The following is a 21,720-nucleotide window of genomic DNA, read 5'->3' as shown; positions in this document are numbered from 1 at the left end:
CACACTCCTCCCTCTGAGAGAGTTTTAAAGTGGGTACCTTCAAGGAGAAGGAATGAGGCGGGGGTAGAGATGCTTAGACTGATTCTACCCTGAGCACAAAGAAAGCTCTGTCCAGAAACTTGAGTGCAGAAACAGAAGCAGGCTCCTACTTTACAAAATAAAGTGTTTATTATGAAATTAGAGATGGAGGCCCCTCCTCTTCCTCCCTTTTCCCTCTTCCCCAGCTGCCTCCCCTTTCTCCCCCCCACCCCCACCCCTTTCCCTTCCGGGGCCTGAGAAGCACACAAGACAATGCCCAGAGCTGGGATGCCCAGGGCAGGCTGACAGCGGGGCAGAGCTCCAGGGAGAACGCCGCGTGGGGCTGAAGCTCTTGCCCGAGGAGGTGGGCTGACTGCCTCCTTCCTTCTGCTAGAAGCCAGTGGAGCCAGGATGAGGCCATGACTGATGGATGGAACCATGCGGGCAGGTCTGGAAGGAAGAGAACTGCTTTAGGAGCAGGATTGGGAGAGCGGCTCTGGTCCACCAGACTCCTCCGTAGTCAGTCCCTGGCCACTGACCTGGAGCAGAGCATCTCCTGCGGTAGGGTGGGGCAGCAGTGGCTGGAAGATTCTCTTGCCTTTGGGATGGATAACAGAAACAAAACAAAAACACGACAGACAAACCAAAAAGCCAGTCACGGGGACTAAAAGAGAAGGGAGGGGACATGGGGGCAGGAGACAGACAAGCGCATGTGTGTGGGTAAGGGAGACAGAATCTGAGCGATTAGAATTACGAGACAGAAACAACCACAGAGTCACAGTGAGAACAGAGGTCGGGGCAGTTATAAAACCCAATCCCCCCGACAGTGGAGAGTTACAGACAGGGATCTCTGGAGAAACACACAGACTGAGGAGTGGGAGGTAAGAGGGAGGAAGGGAAAGGAGGGACACATCGGGCGAGCCCCCCTGGGCTGCCGCCGCCTGCCTGGACCCTGTGGGGCTCACTCAGAGGGCCTGTGTGCGTTACCCCACCGCAGCGCAGCGGCAGGGCCAGGGCCGGCCTCAGGGGGCCGGGGGCTCCTTGGCCCCATACAGCTCTGCCAGAGTGCGGAAGAGTGGACCCCAGTCGTCCAGCGGCTCGGCGGGGCCGGGGACACCGCCAGCCTCGCTGCCTGAGCCCAGGGAGCTGAGCGAGCCGCAGGACGAGCCCCGGCCCTCATAGCCGTACACCTGCACCGAGTCGTACGGGGGCACGCTGGGGTCCTCGTCCGCCTCCCGCAGCCGCAGCGCCAGCAGCTGCGCCACATCGGAGGGACCTGGTGGCCTGGGCTGGCGTGGCGCTCGGGTCCGCGGCAGCACGTCGCGGCGCACCGGCGGGCCGGCCGCAGCAGGAGCGGCCCCGTCCGGGTTCTGCAAGGCTGTGATGTCGAAGGCCTCGGTGTCCTCCTCTCCGCCACCCTCGTCATCGTAGGTGATGATGTTCTCACGGACGTCCTCCTCCTCCAGGACCATCAAGGCTTCCTGCTTCTGCCGCCTCAGGGCCACGAAGAGCACCACCAGGGCTGCAGAAGAGCACAGGGGCCACGGAGCCAGCTGGTTCCCATGCAGGGCCAGATGAAGGCTAAGGCAGTGGCCAGAGTCGACAAGCCCTAGATCTGACATTTGGCAATCCTTGTTTGAATCCTGCCTTTGCCCTTTATTTGCTATGTGTGAGAAGTTTATGTGGAAAAATAAGTTTCATCTCTTTAGGTGTTTGAAAGATGAAAACGAAACGTTTGTGTTGTGCCCAGCACCACGCCTGGCACAGAATCAGGGCTCCATCAATTTTTATGGCTAGTTACTTTTATGGATTTGCAGGTCTAGTAATTATGAGGGCAGACGTTTTCTCTTTGGACCTATCAGGTGTTAGAAAAATCCAGGCCTGGGGGCTGGTGAGATGGCTCAGTGGTTAAGAGCACTGACTGTCCTCCAAAGGTCCTGAGTTCAAATCCCAGCAACCATGTGGTGGCTCACAACCATCCATGATGAAATCTGACGCCCTCTTCTGGTGTGTCTGAGGACAGCGACATAATAAATCTTTGGGCTGGAGCGAGCTGAGGTGCTGAGTTCAATTCCCAGCAACCACATGATGGCTCACAACCATCTGTACAGCTACAGTGTACTGTACTCATAGACATAAAATACATAAATAAATATTTTTAAAAGAAAGAAAGAAAGAAAGAAAGAAAGAAAGAAAGAAAGAAAGAAAGAAAGAAAGAAAATCCAGGCCTGAGGAGGTCATTCATGTTCTATAGACCTGCTTTCTCCCTCCCCAGAGAACAGGCCCAGATACCACATGGCATCCCACTGTAGGACCGACTCACCGAGAAGGGTGCCCATGCAGGTGACAATGGCAAGCAGGGCTCCAGTGCTGAGACCGGTGGGCGAGAGCTGAGCCTCAGGCCAGCAGGATGCCATGGAGCCATCGGGCCGGCAGCGGCACACACTCACAGTCACTGTGGCTGTGCTGCTCAGGGCTGGTTGTCCCCAATCCCAAAGTTCTATGGGAATCAGGTAGGGGGCCTGGCGGGGTGGGGCAGGGCGGGAAGACAGCAGCAGGCTGGCAGAGCCATCTGTGGAAAAGGGAAGATGGCTGAGGTACCTTCCTGTAGGGCTGGGTCCTGCCTTTAGTACCAGCTTCCCAGGGAGGAAGGCTTATGGAAGGAAGATGCACAGTACACAGACATGTGTAACTGCACACCTACCTTTCCTGATGGGGCTCGGCCAGGGGTGGGAAGGAGAGGAGGGAGTTTGGCATGGGTGTGGATGCAGAGGCCACCCACCTCTGTTGTCCCGGACTGTAAAGTTGGCATCAGGGCCCACAGGACCTTGAAGGGAGACTTGGCTACTGTTGCCAGCTTCATCTTTGTCTAGAGCCCGGATGACCTGAATCAACTGAGAAGAAGATGGAAGCTTTCAGAGGAATGGCTGCCGGCGGCTTCCAGATGCCAGCCCATCTGTCTCAACGGCTTACCTGGCCAGGGGCCGCAGAGTCGCATACAAAGATGTCATAGGGCTCGGCCAGCTGGGGAGCGTTGTCGTTTTCATCCAGGGTCTGGATGGCCACTTGCACACGGGAGGACTGTGCAGAACTATCTGAAGCCAGAATACCAACATATGTACACCATACACGCACATACAACATACCTGGTCAGAGGCATAGATGCTACACAGCATGTGCATAGAAACAACGTGAGCTAGTGTGTGATACACGAGCAGCAAACCATGTTTTAAATGGGTGGAACTATACCAAGAACATGTGTTCACATAGATATGTTCACATAAGATATGCATATTATACAGTACACATGCAAATACAAAACCAACGATTTACACACACACACACACACAGCAACTCATGCAAGATAAGCACAGCACATGCATACATGAAGGGTAGGTAGAAGGGACATACTAGGTGTGTAAATAGAAACCATAAGATATATAAAGCCATACCATACATATAGCATGTGGGTATTGAGAACAAATCAAACAAATATGAAATTATCCTACCTTGGCCCACAGAATGCATTTTCATGCACATGAAAACTCTCTCTCTCTCTCTCTCTCTCTCTCTCTCTCTCTCTCTCTCTCTCGCTTACACACACACACACACACACACACACACACACACACACACACACACACGCGCGCGCGCGCGCGCGCATGCATGTGCCATCAAAGATCTGGGAAGGTGTAATAACCGTAATTTGTATCTTAGAGTTGACCTTGTAGGGGAAGAGCTTCAAGGTCTGCAGGGTGTAGAGCCTCAGCCCCACCCTAGGTGGCTCCCTACCAGGATCTAGCTTCGGTTCTCATAGCCACTTCTGGGTGGAGGCCAGCCAGCTGGCCCTAGTGAACAGGGCTGAGTTCACAGCCTGGGACAGGCAGGCTGTGTGGGCTGCCTGGCCCTGAAGTAACGAGAGACAGAATGACTTGAGCCCAGTCTTTCACTGCAGTAAGGGCCATGAGCTACTAGCCAATGTCAGGGCGGGGATAAGAACAGGGTTTGGCAAGAGTGTGAGGAAACAGTAGGGCTCCTTGTTTGTCTCAACATATGCAGAGTCACATCTAAAAAAGCCACCAGACCCAAGGTAGCAATGCATGTAACACACACCACACATGTACACACAGGGTCATCTCTACAGATATGCTTGCAGCTACAGATACACAGTACTGCGAGAGAGGACACAGCTGCACAGTCAGAAACACACACACAGATCTCTTTAGCAGAAACAGGAAGGTAGAGGAGCAAACAGCGTGAGCGTGAGACTGACTGACTGACTGACTGACTGGGTCAGATACCTCTGCCATTTATTTTCTGTGTGACTCTGAGAAGTCACTTAACTTCTCCTTATGTCTTTCCTCACTGGGAAACAGGGAACTAATCATATCTGCCTATCCGGTTCTGAAGACTGACTGAATAAGTCAATCTGTTTTTGGTACTTAAAATAGTACCTAATACACAATAAACTCATCTGTCAAACTGGGCATGGTGGCACATGCCTTTAATCCCAGCACTTGGGAGGCAGAGGCAGGCAGATTTCTGAGTTCAAGGCCAGCCTGGTCTACAAAGTGAGTTCCAGGACAGCCAGGGCTACACAGAGAAACCCTGTCTTGAAAAAACAAAACAACAACAACAAAAAACTCATCTGTCCACAAACATACACAAAGTATCATCTATAGCTACTCTTGTACACCACTGTACACATCCAATCACACACACAAATACTACAAATATAATTCTATGCAAACACTCAAATGTGAACATATATCATCATATCTAAGTCATAAGTATATGTGTGTATATGCACATAAATTATTTTTTATATATAGGATCTCATATACCTCAAGTTGTTCTTGAACTGCTGATTGTCCTGCCTTAGCCCCCTAGTGCTGAGATTACAGGTGTGTGCCACACAGCTGTACGTGTCACACGTGAACTACACCCATTCCTGAGTACATGCCCATGTGAATGTATACCTACAGCTCTTTGCTGACATGCACTGATAACTATATACACAGCCATACTGCTAGTGTACAATTTAAAAACAGCAGGGATGTGAAGGGGGGGCAATAAGGTGCTACTTACAGAAGGGTGAGGGTTTCCCTGTCTTGCCAGGGCAGAGAACTGAACCGGGTGCTGCTGATGGTGGTGGGGGGCACAAGATGGGCTCCACACAAGGGACTGGCACACTTTCCTACTTCAGTGTGTGAGGACAAGTCCCTGCAAAGGCTTCTAGAAAAGCCCCCCTTTGAAGGGTTGCTGACACACTCCTGCAAAGTCCTTTTCTGGCCCTGGCAGTTTGTTAACACTTGGGTTGGGAGGTATGGCTCTGGGTTTGAGCAAATCAAGTGAAGGGTGAAGGGTAAGAGCCTGCTCCCCCACCAGGCAGGCCCCCCCCTGCTCAGGCAGGCTCCCCCACCAGCCCGAGGATGCCTGCTTCGTGGGCTGAGGGTCAGGAACTGAATACAGATGGGGTCGTGGCTGTCGCTACCCTTCCCCGCCCGCACTCAGGGATAGCTCTCTGCCAGAGTGATGCTCCACAGGGCCCGGGACTGCTCACCCAATTCTGTGGCCAGAACGGTGAGGTTGTGCCAGACCCGAGCCTCGCGGTCCAGGCGCACTGCTGTGCGGATAGTGCCATCTTCGGGCTCAATGGAGAAGCAACGCTCAGGGTCCGAGTGGGGGAGGATGGAGTATCTAGGGAAAATGGACTGATCCGGGAGTTGCCCCCTCTTCCGCCGTCCCTACTCTCCCGTCCGTTCATCTTGCTAGAGTGTCCAAATGTTTTGAGCAGAGCCTTTCCAGCCACTCAGAGCCGTCAGTCAGGATGGAGTCCCTTAGAAGCCCTGTGACTTAAGGGACCTGGATGCCACAGGAGTGGTAGAAGGAGAGGCACTCCCCGTGTTCCAGACTTGCAGGCTCAGCTCTGGGAAGCCAGGGACCTGTGTTTCGTCCCTGCTCTGCCTCAGACCACCTGTGTGACCTTGTGTGTGTGGGGGAGGGTTCATTTGACTTTGTTTAATCAACCGCAAAATGGGAGTGACACCAGCACCTCCCTCACAAAGCTGTGTCAGGGATGCTGACCAGGAAGTTGGAAGAGTGAAGGTTCACAGGGTGGACCACTCCAAATCTGAACATCAGCTCTGTCGCCCCACAGTGGGCAAACAGTGTAACCATTCACAGTTGGCCCGGATGATGATACCCACTTCATAAGGACATGATGACAATTAAATGTTATCGAGTGAGTAAAATGCGAAGCACTTAGGGCATGATCAATATAGATCCATTTATCAGATGAGCATCCATTTGCTTGTACTGCCACTAGGAGGTGCCACTCCAGTCTCATCAAAGAAATAGGTGGCGAACTGGGCTGTAGTCAGGTCGGCCAGGGTGCCTCCAGCACTGAGGCCGGCCGACCAGCAAGCGGGCATAGGAAGTGAGAACTCTGCTAAGTGATAGGCTTTGTCGTGTAGACGGCACATCCTGTGACTAACTAGCCTCCTTCAAGGAAGCCTTGTCCCTCCCCAGATCACAGCCCAGCTAACCTGATGGGGCTGGCTGGGGAGTCCAGGTCGCTGGCTGAGATCTGACCCACCAGGGTGCCGGGGCTCTTGTTCTCAGGCACTACCAGGTGGTAGGTGGCCTGGGTGAAGGCAGGTGGCTCTGGAGCGTCCTGCACAGCCACTCGTACCGAGGCCACATCCTTGAAGGGACCTCGCCGTAGGTAGGCTGGGTCGATGAGTGTGTTGGTGGCTTCCACACGGAAAGTGTAAGAGCGACGAGTCTCGAAGTCCAGGGGCTATGAGGAGGGGAGATAGAGAGTGAGGTACCGAGAAACTGGGGTGGGCCCAGCTCAAAAGGAGTAAACTCTCTTATTCATGTGCATCCAGTGCTGAGGAGAGGTGGCCCTGGAGAGGTACGGCCTTGGAGAGGTATGGCCTCAGTGGTACCTACTGCGAAGCTGGTAATTCTAAAAGGTAAGATTGCTGTGACCCCCAAGCTCCAACACAGGGGTCCTGAGTATGGTTCTTGGAAATTAGCTAAAAGTATTGGCAGTGGCAGGGCAGGAGCAAGGCATAAGGGAGCCAGCAGTGTGGAGGTGTGGGGGTGTGGGAGGGGCTCCTCTGTTCTTGTTGCTTTCTGGTGCTGGGAATGGAATCTCAGCCTTGGTGCATGGTAGACAGGCTCTGACCACTGAGCTTTTCACCCCCAGCTGAGTCTGCAGGTACTAACAGGCAGAAAGCTAACCTTCCGGACAGTAAGGAGCCCGTCCTGACCCTGGGAGTCTGTGCTGATGCTGAAGGCCTCTGATCCTTCCCCATCAAGGATGCTGTATGCCGTTAGGGCATTATCCCCTAGGTCTGGGTCCTGGGCCTTGAGCCGGCCCACCAGGGTTCCAGGTCCAGCTGTCTCCACCACTGAGAACTGGTATAGACCTCAGGGGAACAAGGAGGGAAGATGGGTTCTTAAGAGAAGTCTCCAGTCCTCCTCCCTACCCCAGTACTTCCTTTTTCCAGGGTCGGTAGGTAGGGCATCAAAGGATTGTCTGGGCACAGAACTGCTCCCCTTACTCTGAGGGAACTTGGGGGGGTTGTCATTGACATCACTGAGGGTGACTGTTACTGTCGTGCTGCCTGACAGCCCCCCCATGTGGCCACCCATATCCTTGGCTTGAATCACCACCAAGAACTCCTCTTGGGTCTCCCGGTCCATGTTGGGGATGGCTGTGCGAACCACTCCTAAGGGAGAGACACTGGGTCAGGGGTGCTGGTCCCCATGGGTGCCCTGTAAGGCTCCAAAGTTCGTTCTTACCGGTCTGGGGGTCCACAGAGAAGAAAGGCAGTCCGTCCAGCACCGTGTATACAAGCTTGGCACTGTTTCCATAGCTGGGGTCATCAGCATCGTGAGCCGTCACTTGGATTACAGACGTCCCTGTGGGAGATCCCCGGACCCCACTCAGCAGCAGCAAGGCCAGAAAAGAAGAGTAGACTGAGGGACCCCGGATGTGAAGGAGGCTGGGGTAAAGGAGGTGAGTTCTAGGGTAGATAACCAAAGCGGATGGAGGAGGCAAAGGGCCCCAGGTAAGCTAGGGCGTCCAGAGCTGGGGTGCTCACCCACGTTAGACATCTCAGGCACGGTGGCATGGTAGGGCCCAAGGGGAAACACGGGTGGATTGTCGTTGATGTCTTGCACTTTGATAATGAACTCAGATGGGGGTTCCAGGGGCCGGTTAGAGGCACGGTCCACAGCTTGGGCCAGCAGCACGTATTGTGCCTTCTCTTCCCGGTCCAGGCTCTTGGTCACATGGATATTGCCAGTGGCCTCATCAATCACAAATACAGTGCCTGCCCCCTCCCCAGTCAGCAGGTACTTGGTGCGGCCCTCACCCCGGTCAACATCTGAGTGCAGCTGCAAGAGTCAGAGGAAAATAGCAGAAAGCTCCAGGTGCAGAACCGCGAGGTCAGAGCCCAGGTTCGGGTGGTGTGTGAGGAATGCCAGGGGACCAAGGTCATTGCAGACCGCTGAAGTTGCTGGGCAGGGCCTAAGGGTCTGACAGACTAGAGTAGTCATGGAGAGGGTGGATCCTTACCTTGCCGATAAGGACAGGCTCTGGACCAGAATATTCCTCAATGACAAAGAACTGGTTCCAGACCCAGCTCCTCCGGGTCCGTAGCAGTGTAGGACTCGAGTGTCCCCGGGGCCCTGCCCAGGCTGGGACGGGAGCTGCCAGGCGCCCCATGCAGCCCCAGCCACCCAGCCAGGCCAGCAGGAGCCTCACAAGGCCCCACATGTTTGTAATGCAGCCAGGGCTCTTGTTCACTGGCCACGGGTGCGGAGCCTGGGCAGGGCCAGGTGGCCCATGAGCTGGCTGGGGAAGATGCGTCGAGGCTACCCCATGGATTCACACCTGTAGGACAGGTAGCTGCTCAGGATCAAGGAAAGTCTAAATCATACTCCCCTCCCGAAACCTAGCTCTCTAAGAAACCAGACACCCCACTGCCCAGAACCCAGTCCAAGACAGACAGCCCCAGCCTTCCACCCAGGCTCTGCCTGGATTCACCTCCAGCCCCTCCAAGCCCATAAATCTCAGGTCAGTCAACTCTGGAAAGCTGGGAGGGAAAAGGGGAAGAGAATGCTAAAGGGACTTGGAATTTCAAATCCTGTTCCTGTTCTACCCAGGGTACATAGCTAGGGGACTAGAAAAGGTAGATGGGCTGACAGGGACAGCTTAAAATTGAGAGGTTGGTTTTCACCAACTCACAGCCTTCCTTATCCATAGGGTCAGGCTGAAAGACAAGGAGGGCAGTCTGAATCGGCTGGACTTAGGGAAGCCTCCCCTGCCCCCGGGGGGAACCCCACCTCTCCAGACTGTCTCCAGCTCACCCTGCCAGTTGCAGTCTTTAAGGGGAATTGATCTAAAGGAGCAGAGTGGTGCTGCAGCTGGACGAATTGGGAACAGGGTTGCAGGCAAGTGCAAGGAGAACGAGAGGGGTGAAGTAGAGGTTGCCCCAGGGGCCAGAGACAGTGTGATTGAGGGCTCTGGATCAAGAATCAGGGAGGGTCTGGCAGATGGGGAAACAGACAGACCACGGAGAAAGAAGGGCAGCAAGAAAGAAGCAAAGACATCAGGGAAGCAGCCAGAGTGTCTGAGAGGCAGATAGGAGTCCTGGGTATCAGGCTTGGAACTGGTAGGGGCAGAGGAACCCTCTTCTCTCTCTCTCTCTCTCTCTCTCTCTCTCTCTCTCTCTCTCTCTCTCTCTGTATGTGTGTGTGAGATCAGGCCTCGGAACTTCATTCTGGTAGAGTATGCTACCAGGAGCAGTAGAGGGAGGGAGGGGCTGCGGGAAGGGAGCTGGAGAGAGAGGACCCTTCCCATTTCTCTCCCTCTTGAAGGGACCCGTGCTCAGGTAGCTGTGCCCCTCCTCCTTCCCCAGAGCAGACACACACCTGACAGGCCGTTTGCTCCCTAGAGAAAAGAAGCCAGAGGGCAGCAGGGGGACCAGAGAGGTAGGCGGGACGAAGAGGGGAGAAGGAAGGAAAAGGAGGAGTGGGGTAGCAGGAGGGAACGAGGAGAGGAGAAGAGAGGAAGGCAATGGGAGAGGAAAGGAGAGCGGGAAAGGGAAAAAGAGGAGAAAGGCAAAGGAAGAAAAAGGCAGAAGAGGTGGGAAGAGACAGGACAAGAGGGAGAGAAAAGGGGCAGAGAGGCGGAAGGGTGAAGAAAAATCGGGAGGCAAAGGAAGAGGTGTGTGAGAAAGGAGAGAGCAGAGCGCGGGAGAACCGAGCCGGCACGGCTCGCAGCCAGAGCGCACCGCAAGCTGCGGGCCCCCCGCTGCCCCCGCGAGGATTCCCGACCCGGGCAGGCGCCCTTACCTGGCACTACCGAGGGGCCCGGGACCGCGAGCAGCGCCCTGCCCGCCTCCGTCGCTGGCTCCCGGGGGCGCAGCGCCAAGCAGATCTAAGCCGGCGCCGCGGCTCCGCTGCAGGTCTGAGCGGCCCCGGCGAGAACAAGGGAGCGAGACGGAGGGGGCGGGGGAAGGAGGCTCCGCCTGCCGAGGAGAGGCGGCTCGCGCGGGAGAGGAGAGCCCTGCCTCCGACCCTCCCCAGCCAGTCCCCGCCCCCGCGGCTCCCGGGCTGCTGGGCGCATACAGATGCGGGGCCCCTCCCGGGCCGGCCCGCAGCGCAGCACGGTACAGGGGCAGCACTGCCAGGTTATTACGGCCAGGGCCTGGCGGAGGGGACCCGACACCACCGGCCAGCACAGCACCTGCGGAGGCACACCGTGAGGCGGGGCGCTGGGAGAGCACTGCGGTGGACCCGGCTTCATGCTCTGGGTTCGGGTGCGGCTGCGAGGCTACCGCCTCAGGATCTTGTGCGGGTCACAAGAGCGAGTGGAGTCAGCTAGGATGAACTTAAGGACGGCAGGGGAAGCAGGAGTCTAGGGAGCTCGCCAGGTACAGGGGCACGACATCGGTGGGCAATGAGAACCTTTTTGGGGGGAAGCTCTTTGCAAGAACTAAAGATTGTTTGCACCCCCTGGTGGCAATTGTGGGAAGCACCTTGAAGGGTGACCAAATGCCTAATTGTGCAGGGGGACCCGGAGGCCGACCCTGCCAGCTGTTGGGGGTACTGCAAAAGAAACAGGCCATCCTATTTCCCAGAGTAATAAGACATACAGCTTTGGGCTGATTAGAGACAAGGCGGGGATGAAGATTCCTGAGGCCGCTGCTCCAGAAGGACTCAGTTACCCACCTTCACACTGTTCACCTTCCCCTTTCACCCACACTCTTCCCAAGGAAAGGCACTCAAATGCTAGTTAAAACTAAGTCAGATTTTTATTTTTCTCCATAGACCACATCATTTAATAATAAAAAAAATAAAAATAAAAATTGAACAAAAGGAAAAGGTGGATATAAAGTGGAACCAGAGGGCGAGGGCACGAGGCTGCAGGACAGAGAGCCGGGAACGGCGGGGCCTGGGACTCAGGAGAGGCTGATTCAGCTCATAGGTGACCTAGTCCTGGCCCCAGCTGTTCCCAAAAGGCTGTGGGAACCAAGGGAGGTGGAACGCAGGCTGGAGGGAAATGAGTCTGGGTTATTCCCGCGTACGGCCACACCCTCCCTCTATAGCCTAGCTCTCCCCTCTCAGACTGAACAGGAAGGAAGGAGAGAGCCAAGCTCCAGGAGTTAGGCTGGGGCACAGGGGGGCGCCACTGTTCCATTTGGTATGTATGTGGGGATGTGTGGCAGTTATAGTTCAGCACTGAGCAATGGTGTGCGACCCTTGGTTCCAGGGTGGTGGTGACTGTACCTATCCCTCTGTGGCCTTTCCCCTCCCAGGGCCGAGTGGCAGGTACCTGCAGCGCTCCTAGTGTTCTCCTGGCTAGCGGCGCCCACCCCGGTCCCGTACAGGTGTGCTCCGGCTCCGGCTCCTGCTGTGGCGCTTGGTGTCTCTGCGGTCCCTCTCCCTGCCTCGGTCTCGGTCTCTTTCCCTGTCCCGTTCGCCCCTGTCCCTCTCTCTCTCCCTGTCCCTCTCTCTCTCCCTGCTGTGCTCCCTCCGCTTCTCCCGTTCTAGCTGTCGGTTCCGTTCCCGCTCAGCTTCCTTCTCCCGTTCCTTTTGTTCCTCTTCTTCTCGTTCCTTTCGCCGTTTCTCCCGCTCCTTGGCCCGTTCAGCTTGCTCTGCCTCCTTCTGAACAATCTGTGGTGAAGCAGGAAGGACAGGCAGAGAAGGGGTCACAGTCCTGTCTGAATTGACCCCAGTTTGTCCTTCTGGCCTAGACCCTGAACTAGTGTTGTCAGGTCACTGTCAGTTTCGTTATTAAACAGGGAAAGGGGCAGGCGTGCAGGATTAAGGGGGAGGTGTGCCCTTAATACATGGCAGGGGCTGCTGGCACCAGTCTGAGATTTCTCTAGTTTCCATCACTCTAGATGCAGACAAATCTGAGTAGCATTAAGCCTAAAATTCTCCCAGATTTTAATTCACATCAAGGGGCCACCAAGATGACTGGGTAAAAGCCCTCGCCACAAATGGTAGACAACTTAGTTCAGGCCTGGGGTCCACGCAGAGTTGGAAGCAGAACCAACTCCACATAACTGTCCTGACCTCCACATGAGAGAACATGGCAAGCATGTCCCTTTCCTGACCCCAACACACACACCACCAACACACACTGACAACACTCGTAGAATTCTATTAGAAGTGAAAATGTAGCTATTAAGGCAGCTTCTCAGACCCACAAGCTCAAGAGTTGCTGCCTCGTGGCCACCTGCCCCTTCTCGACGCCCCTCCTAGGCCGACTCCAGGGCTTCCCTCTTGCTTTCCTTCCCTAAGCCCATGGCAGGGCCGGCTGTCAGTGGTGCTCTTCTCCTGGCTGCAATGACCAGCTCTGGCCACTGTTCAGCGGACACTACTCACCTGGCTCTCCGTCAGCGGGAGCCAATAGATGCAGGGCGCCGCCTTGGTCTTCCGGAAGAGGTCATCCAGCAACTTGGCAGGCGGCTCCTCCTGAGCTTTTTCTGAGGTGAGAGGAAGAAAACCGGGTCTGAAACACAAAATCCTCTGACCCAACCCCTCTGGGTGCCTGACCCTCCAGCCCCGAGACGGGCATACCCTGCCCTCTTCCCTGCTAGTACCTTTCTTCTCACTCTTCTTTTCTTTAGATTTTGCCCGCTCTTTGCGGCGGCGGTCACGGGACCGTGATCGGGAGCGGGGCCCCTCTCGAACTTTGTCCCGATCCCACTCTCTCTCAGACCGAGTCCTCTCCCGCCGCTCCATCTCCCGCTCCCGCTCTGCCCACTGCTCCCGCACAGCCCTTTCCTGCTCCCGCTGCTCGGCCCGGGGGTGGGGTGGGGGCTGCACTGGGGGCGGGGGTGGCGGATGCAGGGGTCTTGGTGCTCCCTGTTCCTCTGTCTTCGTTTCAGATGGTCGATCTAACAAGAGTCCCCGGTGATAGTCCAGCTGTGGGCAGAGGGACAAGGGCAGTCAAAATAGGTTACGATTATATTATTCCCAACAAGGGAGCCCAGGTACCAGGGGCACAGAAGAGGAGGAAAACCCAGACTTTTAGTGACTGCAGGTCTGGTGAAGGTCCCAGGATTGACCGCCTTGGACCATTCCCTCCTTTTCTGAGGTGTCTCACCTCATCTTGCTCAGCATAGTCAGCACAAAGGAATTTGGGGTTGGACTGGGGCCACTTGACCCCGTGCAGAGCTGTCCGGGTAGCGACGGCTTCCTCTACTGTGGAGTACTGGTAGGAAGAGGCAGGGGAGGGGGGCATGCGCACCTTTAGTCTCCCACTGCTGCAATGCCCTCCATGAGCCCACACTGCTCACAACAAAGTGTGCCCTGAACCAGTCAGCCCCTCTGCCTCACCGTCACAAAGCAGTGAGATTTGATCTTGTCAATCCAGAAGGCCTCCTCCACCAAAGTCCCTGTACGCCCCAATAACTCCTTCAGCTGGCCTAATGTGAAGGGACGGACCTGCCAATGAAAACCGACTTTTAAGGTCTTAAAGAAGTTAAGAACACCTATACATCTAGCATTAAGTCTCCCCATGTGTGCGGGGCGATGATGGTGCATGCCTTTAGTCCCAGCACTTGGGAGGGTGGCAGGGGGATATCTTGAGTTTGAAGCCAGCCTGGTCTACACAGAGAAACCCCATCCAGGGTTGTGGGGCTGGAGAGAAGGCTCAGCGACTATGAACGCTGGCTTCTTTTTCAAGAGGACCCAGGCTTGAGTCCAGCACTAAGTGGATGCTGAGAACTGACTCGAGCCTCCTCAACAGCAGTAACGTTCTTAGTCACCGAGGCTTCTCTCCAGCTCCCAGCCACAGTGTAAACCGCAGTGCAGGCGCCTGCGCTGTGGGAATGACAACTCACCAAGTTGGAGATGTGGACAATATTACTGATCTTGCCCCTGGGTGGAGAAGGCACCTGGGCAGTTCGGACTGGGTCATCAATTGTAATGGAAACTCCAGACTTCTGTTGGCTAATGGATCTCCGGGTTAAGGTGTCTCCTAATGTTACTAAAGAGAGCACAAGGAGAGCTTTCAGTCACAGCACTGCTGGCTCCCTTCCTTTTGTTCTCCACCAAGCAGCCAACTACTCCCCCATCCAGATGTGCCAAGTATCCATGATGTGGCAAGGTGCAAGGGCAGAATCTCACTGTGGCGACTTGGGCATTGTAAGATTCAAACCCAGTTCACAACAGTGTCTAGGAAACACCAGACACAGAAAACTTCTGAAATACCAGGCAGAAGGCATCAAATGCTCAAATGGGTCCAAACGTAGGCCTCAGAGACTTCAGACAGCTGCGCCCTCACCCACCTTTCTTTACTTCATGCTCCACAGGTGGGGGCAAGGCGACCTCCACCGACACCTGGGGGGGCACAGGAGGCTCGGCTTCAGGCTCTTTCTCTTCCTCCTCTTCCCTCTGCCCATTCTCCTGGCCCTCTGAGGGCACTACCTGTAAGATAGTAGATGACAGTGGTGGTCTCTCCCCACACAGGCACCTTCTCCTCTGACCGGCTCCCAGAGAGACAGCAGTCACAGTAACCTCTCCACTGGTGGGGGCTATGCTCCTAACCAGCACCTTTTGTTTTATGGTTTTCTGAGACATCGTCTGTGGAGTCCTGGCTGTCCTTGACCTTGCAGAGGTCCCTTTGCCTGTGCCTCTCTGGATTAAAGGCATGTGCTGCCATGCCTGGCTAAAAATTGTTCTTTTTTTAAAATTGAAAATAAAGCAAGCATTAATTATTTGCGTGTTCTTCTGCATCTCTGTGTGGCCATCTTTGGAAGCTGGCTCTCCCCGCCACACGGGTCCTGAGGATGGATGGGCATCAGACCCCGTTACACACAGAGCCATCTTGCTGGCCTCAACTGTTTTTCTGAATGAGGCAAGATGTTAAACTATGAGGCTTTGTTGACTTTGGTTTTCAGTTTTGGTGCTGTGGTACAAGCTGCTGAAACAGCACACACACACCGGAGCCGCCGGGATCTAATAACACCTTCTCCACACCTGGCAGTGTTTGACATAACCCGGCCCTCGGCAAAGGAGTTCCCTTTCAGGACATTACCTCGGCTCCTCGGCTGTCCGCGGTAGCTCACTGCCTCACCCCTGATGCTGGGGCAGCACTTTTACCTGAGTGACTGTCCGGCATATTTTCAGTCCTTTGTCATGGGTCCCATCGTCGCCATTCCTCTCTGTCTCGTCCTCAGAGATTCGGGAGTCATCAGCATGAAGATCCACAACAGCCTCCTGCCCCGCCAGGGGTTTGATGTCGGGGATGAGGCTCTGGGACACAGACACCCCCGCTACCCCGTTACACTGGGCCCATGTCTACTCCCACCTGAACAAATCTTATCCTCCCTTCCCTGGCTCCGCCCACCTCACCTTGAGTGACTCAGTGGTGATACTGATAGAAGGTTTCTTCTGTGTCGTGGCAGTGCTGGCTCCCCAACGACGTTTTCGACCAGGCTGGCCCCCCTCTGTGTCACTGTTTCCAGCTTGCACCCCCTTGGTAGCTGCTGTCCCCAAAAAATAGGACCCAACAGTTAGATGATCTAGGTTCCTAACTAGCTCACACCGTAACACTTACAGGTCGCCTTTGGCTGGAGTGTGAATAAAAGGTTTGTAAGAGAAGACTGGGGGAGTGGGGGTTGGTAAGCTAAGGCTTAAAGAGTGAACAAAAATGATGTTGTCTCTTCATTTCGGATGGGAATTTTTACCCACAGAAAAGAGAAAGTGGGTAACCAGTTCAAGGAACACTTTAGACTGAGTGCAGGAGAAGCGGGACACACGACTACACTGTGCTCCTTACTGGGTGTCTGGGCATGGTGGCACACGCCTTTAATCCCAGCACTTGGGAAGCAGAGGCAGGCGGATTTCTGAGTTCAAGGCCAGCCTGCTGGTCTACAGAGTGAGTTCCAGTACAGCCAGGGCTACACAGAGAAACCCTGTCTCGAAAAAAACAAAGAAACAAAACAAAACAAAAACAAAAAAAATTGCAGGTAAAATCTCTGAATTTAAGACCAGCCTGGTCTACAAAGCAATTTCGGAGCAACCAGAAAACAAAACCACTACCTGCTTAAGTTCCCCAGTGGGCAACAATTATTGTATGTTTACTGTTTTAAGAACACTGACTGTTCTTCCAGAGGTCCTGAGTTCAATTTCTAGCAACTACATGGTGGATCATAAGCATTTATAATGTGATATGGTGCCCTCTTCTGGCCTGCAGGCATACAAACAGGCAGAAGGCTGTATATATAGTAAATAAATCTTTAAAAAAAAAAAGTTACCGTTGTCAGTAGCACATTCGTTTCCTAGCTGTGTTAGAGTACAGTATAAAATGGGAAGCATCACACAGGTGTCTCCAACTTCAAACTCAAAGTTAGACACCGGAAAGGATGCACGCCTCGAAGAGTTGGGTGTGCAGCACATGCCTGTAATCCCAGCTACTTGAGAGGATGTGGCAGGATTCAGTTTTCAGTCAGCCTGGTCTACATAGCAGAAACCTTGTCTCACAAATAAATAATAACAGGAGAACAGAATGGAAACAGTCTGGGTGGCAGTTCTCCTTTAAGTGTGCTTGGGACTGAGGAGACGAGACTGCTGTGGTGTATGTGCCTAGCAAGTGCAAGGGTGTGGGCTCAATCCTTGGTAGCGCATGCACACACATGCACTCACACACGGCTGGAGAAACAGGATTGGTTCAAAGTAAAAAAACCAGAACCTAGATATGTAGGGACAGCCGAGACTTGCTGGGGGGTTGGGGGGGGGGAACTACACCCCAAGAATGCTACTGGGAGGAAATGAAACCCTACTTGTCTGTGAACAGTTTTTATAACTTTTACCAGGGATTTAGGGCTAGACTTACAGACAACGGAGATTTTCCTCTTGAATGATTTGGGCATCGAACTCTGTATGGAGAAGATAAGGAAGAGAGAGAGAGACACCCCACAGAGAGGGGGGAGGAGGTTAAATCAGGCAATCTTAGCAGACATGCCAAAGACACACAGAGACAGAGAGAGGGAAAGAGACACTGACAGATAGAGACCAAAACAGAAGCAGCAAACGGCAAAAACGAAGCAGAGTCAATGCAAGTTAGAAGAAAACTAAACCAAACGTCACGGGGAAGGTCATCTACGTCACCTCATACCAGAGTATTAGCTTTACCAGAAATAAGATGGGGAGGGGCTTAACAACCTCCAGCTACTTAAGTAGTTTTTGGGTTTTTTGAAACAGGGTCTCACTTTGTAGCTTAGGCTACATCATCAAACTTTTGGTGATCCTCCTGCCTCAGCCTCCCAAGCACTGGGATTACAGACATGAACCTCCACGTCTGGCTCAGTCTCAGCCCTTTAAAGTTGCTGATCATGCCCTCACTGTATCTAAGGGATGAGCTACACCCAGACCTGGGTAACTGGGTCCTCCCAAGTCCTTCCTCGCCAATTTGAAAGATATGAGAAAAAAAAAATTCAACTCTTGAGATGGCAACTTCAACAATCTTCCTTTACTTAGTTCCCAGTCTGACATCTCGACAGGAGGTGGGATACTTGAAGACCACCCGGAGCAACACCAAGGAAAATTATTATATTAGGTTCACTGCAGATGAAGCACCCAAGCCGACAGGTAGCAGAGAATTTACAAGCATCTCCTGTGTAAGGAGGTTTTGGTAAAGGACGGGCTGCCCCAAGGGACACCTCAACCTTCCCAGCCACCACCTTTACTCCAGCAGAGCCTTAATGCTCCCCCTTCAAATAGGGCTCAAATCCAGGGGCTCTGGCCAAGCACCAAAACCAAAACAAATCCAGGAAGACAGATTTGGGCAAGCCTCTTTCCAGACACACAGCGGGAGTAACAGCAGACAGAGCAGGGGCATGGGGTGACGGGCACTTCTAGATTTAGGTGCTTATTTCTGGAAAAACTAAGACCACCCTACCACCCTTCTAAAGGGTAGGGCAGAACCCTCTTAATCTCCTTTTCCCTCCCACCCCCAGCCCCACCTGCGTCATCTAACCAAGTCTCCTTGGTCTGTGTTAAGGGCCAGCCTGACCCCTAGCTAGGTTGCTCATGATGGGTAAGTTAGTGAGAAAAGGAAAAAAACAAAAACCAGAAAACAAAACAAAAAAGAAACGAACAAAAAAACAACCAAACAAAAAAAAAGTTAATTAAAACAAGAAAAACACGAACCAAATAAATAAACCCAACAAAGAAATAAAAAATAAAAATAAAAGATTAAAGAAGAAGTGGAAAATAAAATAATAAACTAGGAGTATGACAAATGTTCCAGGTACCATCTCACACCTGGGATCTTCAGTTCAGCCAATCGCACCTCACTGTGTACTGTATCTAGTCAACCGCCGGTCCAATCAGAATGAGCCCTCCCTGCTAGGCGTTGTGCAATTGGTGGGGGGTTGGGTTGGCAAAAAAGGTGGGCGCACGGCGTGGTAGTCAGCGTGGCACTGCCAGAGTCCTCCCAGGGGCGCAGGGGGGGCGGGAGGGAAACGTGTGGGGGAACGCTGCCCAGTTTCCAAGATGTCAAAACAGTTCACTGGCGATGGCCAGCCTCAGCGAGGGGCAGAGGGGGGAATGGGGGCAGAACATCAGTCCTGGCCCTGTAGGGCGTCATCTTGCAGTCCCTGATGAGATGGCCTGTGAGGAGCAGGTACGCATGCTCCATGCCTTCCACGAGGCAGGCAGGACCCTATGTCCACTAGTGGCAAGCTGCAGCAATACCACCACCCAACATTTGGGGTCCAGGCGATAACTCCAAAGTCCCTTCCTCCTCTGAGTGTAACTGGGGAGAGGTCCTGTCACTGAGGAGGATCATGGAGCCTCTGATGAAGGTAGCCTGGGGCGGCAGTAGTAGGTCAATTTCCCCAGGGCCTGGTACACATTCAGCAGCGAGGTCAGAGTATGTCTCCTGGGTTGTTGTTGGCATCTCCTAAGGGACTCCAGCTGAGGCAGGTGGATGAGTGAGTCCCTGCCTCCAGGGACAGAGGAGACGTTGGAGCGACCAACATGCTGCTGCCCTTCACCATGGACAGCAGGGACCAAAGGACAGTCCATTCGATGAGCAAGCGGCGACACACGGGCTGGGCTGTCGTCAGCTTTAAGTTCCTGGGTACAGACCCTAGACTTCTCTGCAGGGTCCCTAGTCAGCAAAGCTTAGGCCACTGGCCCCACTCAAGTGTTTACAGCACGGCACCGTCATCACAAACATTTGACTCTCTTAGGTTTCTTGGTCCCTAGATGGGGATCCCAACAGTCTGTAGCAAACAAGGCAACCCAGAGTCTTTGATAGGTAAGGGCATGTGGGCAGGCGCCCCAGCACTGGCACAAACTCTTCTTGGGGTGTCCCAAGTAGGGAGATGATTCAAGTCCACCCCTTCCAAATGCCTTGTGTTGTCAATACAAGTCTCTCCACAACAGTGCTCTTCTTAGCCCCCTGATGTAAGCAAGACAGGGAGGCAAAAGGGGGCCATCACAGAAGCCCACAGACACGCCCCCTCTGGCCAAGACACCTGGAGAGCAGACTCGGCTCTGATTGGGCGGCTCAGTAGCAGCGGGTGGGTCCAGAGGTAGAGGCGGCATCAGCGATTGGCCAGTTGGGGTTATATTTTACGGGCGGATTACCGTACATGAGGTACTTGGACAAAGTTTTACGGGGAAGAAGGACCTTGTAATAAATAATATTCTGCACATCAAATCACTTTCACCGGCCCCCACCCCCGCAACACACACCAGAGAAAGGCTACACACACAACAGCCCCTCCCACCCTGTAATAATACCACTCCCAAACCCAGCTAATTCTATTTCTTTAAGGGCCAATAAGACTTCGCTGGCTCCAATGGGGGAAGCCTCTTGAATTGGGTACAGGAAAATATAGTAATATATGTGCCAAAAACAAAACAAAACAAAACCTAAGACAGAGGGCCTTCTGGTTCACCCCTTGGGTTTCTACGAAGCTACACTTCCGTAATTAGACCACTGGGGGGCAGAAGAGCAACAAAAAGTCCTCAGCATGGCTGACTTGGTAAGGGACCCAAAGCCCCACTAGGTGGCGTTGAGTGCCATCAAGATTTTAAAAAGGAGGGAAAGCTCAAGGAGTTAGCAGCAGCAAGAAAGCTGCACTTGGTTTTTGCTGCTGTTTTTAAGAAGGGCCATTAACAGACTTCCAAATAGGAGCCTGGTCTGCACTACTACTTCTCGGGTAGGGAAAGGAAATCAAAGACCATGTCCGTACCACGGAGTAGCCATTGCTGCGCCAGCGAAGTCCCCCTGGCCCTATCCTTATCCAAGGCCCTGCCTTGTCCCCTTAAGTCACCCCTCGGTGTAGAGGGATCGCTGAGATGGTCTGTCCTCCCTCGGCCCGCTCTGCCCACCCTCCCCAACAGGTGGCTTGGCTAGTTACCTCTTTCTTCTCCTCTTCTTCAGCACTGCCCTCTGGGCGGTCGTCACTGCCGGCTTGGTCTGCAACAGGCAGAGGGGGCTCTGGCACCTCATTCTCAGGTCTGTTTTCACTGGTGTCCATGGTCACTTCCTCCTTCTCGTCACTGACAGGATGGAAGAGGTTGAAGGAAAGGGAGGGAGAGAGTGAAGGGAAGAGAGAGCAAGGGTTAGCTTTGGGGCGGGAAAGTCCCAATGGCTCCTTACTTGGGTGGGATTGTAGCTTTTTAGCTCAGACTAGAGCTGTGCCACCATGGGAAAGTGGGCATGTTTTCCTTGGGGAAAAAGCATCAATTACAGTGGTCATGGCCACTCAGTACCAGACGTGACAGTGCTGCTACCTGACGTGGGCGCCCAGCACTCAGGGTTCTTAGGGACTAACTGCACAGTTTTCTTGTACGAAACCAAGTCTCCTCTGAAAAGTCCTTCAAAAGTGACCTCAAATTGTCTATAAGGCTGTAGCCTTTCTATTCACTGATCAAGGTATTTTAACACAGGAACCTAAAGGAAGCCCGCTCCCTTTATAAAACAAACAAAAACCCCCAAAAACCAAACCCAAGGCTTTTGAAAAGGCATAGGTGTAGCAAATGATCCTGACCTTGTGTTTAATCAACTGTTAATTAGCAAGTGCCTGATGATCCACACGCTCAAGACCCCAGGACCAGGGAGGGGGTGGGGGCTGCAGGAGGACAGAGTATGGGGTGGCCAGTGTGCCCACTTTTCTCTCACCCTGGGAAAACCTCAACTACTAA

General features: G+C 53.6%; 2 protein-coding genes across 9 annotated transcripts in view; both read right to left on the bottom strand.

The window, feature by feature from the left end:
• Positions 1-259: 259 nt before the first annotated feature.
• On the bottom strand, positions 260-10,531 carry Cdh24 (cadherin 24). Of its 2 annotated transcripts, none has more exons than XM_052191497.1 (13): positions 10,393-10,531; positions 8,612-8,929; positions 8,136-8,430; positions 7,834-7,953; positions 7,593-7,760; positions 7,270-7,457; positions 6,567-6,820; positions 5,582-5,718; positions 2,992-3,113; positions 2,801-2,912; positions 2,342-2,590; positions 558-1,540; positions 260-468 (listed from the first exon to the last, which is right to left on the bottom strand). In XM_052191497.1, the coding sequence occupies exons 2-12, from the start codon at positions 8,810-8,812 to the stop codon at positions 1,041-1,043; spliced, it is 2,346 nt and encodes a 781-aa protein (XP_052047457.1). In that variant the 5' UTR covers positions 8,813-8,929; positions 10,393-10,531; the 3' UTR covers positions 260-468; positions 558-1,040. The 2 variants fall into 2 exon arrangements, with proteins under 2 accessions (XP_052047457.1, XP_052047458.1); XM_052191498.1 differs by having other exon boundaries at positions 8,136-8,316.
• An 804-nt stretch (positions 10,532-11,335) lies between these two features.
• Acin1 (apoptotic chromatin condensation inducer 1) overlaps positions 11,336-21,720 on the bottom strand; it is a 44,579-nt gene continuing 34,194 nt past the window's right edge. For 4 of the 7 annotated variants that reach the window (XM_052191484.1, XM_052191486.1, XM_052191487.1 and 1 more), the window contains 11 exons: positions 20,934-21,075; positions 17,393-17,435; positions 15,910-16,043; positions 15,658-15,810; positions 14,844-14,982; positions 14,397-14,542; positions 13,891-13,998; positions 13,658-13,765; positions 13,152-13,476; positions 12,934-13,034; positions 11,336-12,216 (listed from right to left, as the gene is read on the bottom strand). In XM_052191484.1, coding sequence (XP_052047444.1) covers positions 11,902-12,216; positions 12,934-13,034; positions 13,152-13,476; positions 13,658-13,765; positions 13,891-13,998; positions 14,397-14,542; positions 14,844-14,982; positions 15,658-15,810; positions 15,910-16,043; positions 17,393-17,435; positions 20,934-21,075 — 1,714 coding nt within the window. In that variant the 3' untranslated portion in view covers positions 11,336-11,901. The remainder of the gene's footprint in view (positions 12,217-12,933; positions 13,035-13,151; positions 13,477-13,657; positions 13,766-13,890; positions 13,999-14,396; positions 14,543-14,843; positions 14,983-15,657; positions 15,811-15,909; positions 16,044-17,392; positions 17,436-20,933; positions 21,076-21,720) is intronic. The other 3 variants (XM_052191488.1, XM_052191489.1, XM_052191485.1) reach the window with 3 other exon arrangements.

The sequence above is a fragment of the Apodemus sylvaticus genome, chromosome 8, assembly GCF_947179515.1.
Source record: "Apodemus sylvaticus chromosome 8, mApoSyl1.1, whole genome shotgun sequence".
NCBI classification, from domain to species: domain Eukaryota; kingdom Metazoa; phylum Chordata; class Mammalia; order Rodentia; family Muridae; genus Apodemus; species Apodemus sylvaticus.
Note: the sequence above shows the minus strand (reverse complement) of the source record. Positions and strands in the feature narration are given on the sequence as shown.

Excerpts from the sequence above, each read along its gene's own strand:
- Cdh24 (XM_052191497.1), bottom strand. The coding sequence starts at position 8,812 with ATGTGGGGCCTTGTGAGGCTCCTGCTGGCCTGGCTGGGTGGCTGGGGC. Across the intron at positions 7,954-8,135 it reads GCCTGAGATGTCTAACGTGG|GGACGTCTGTAATCCAAGTG; the intron begins GTGAGCACCCCA and ends GATCTCCCACAG. Across the intron at positions 7,458-7,592 it reads CCCCCCCAAGTTCCCTCAGA|GTCTATACCAGTTCTCAGTG; the intron begins GTAAGGGGAGCA and ends TGTTCCCCTGAG.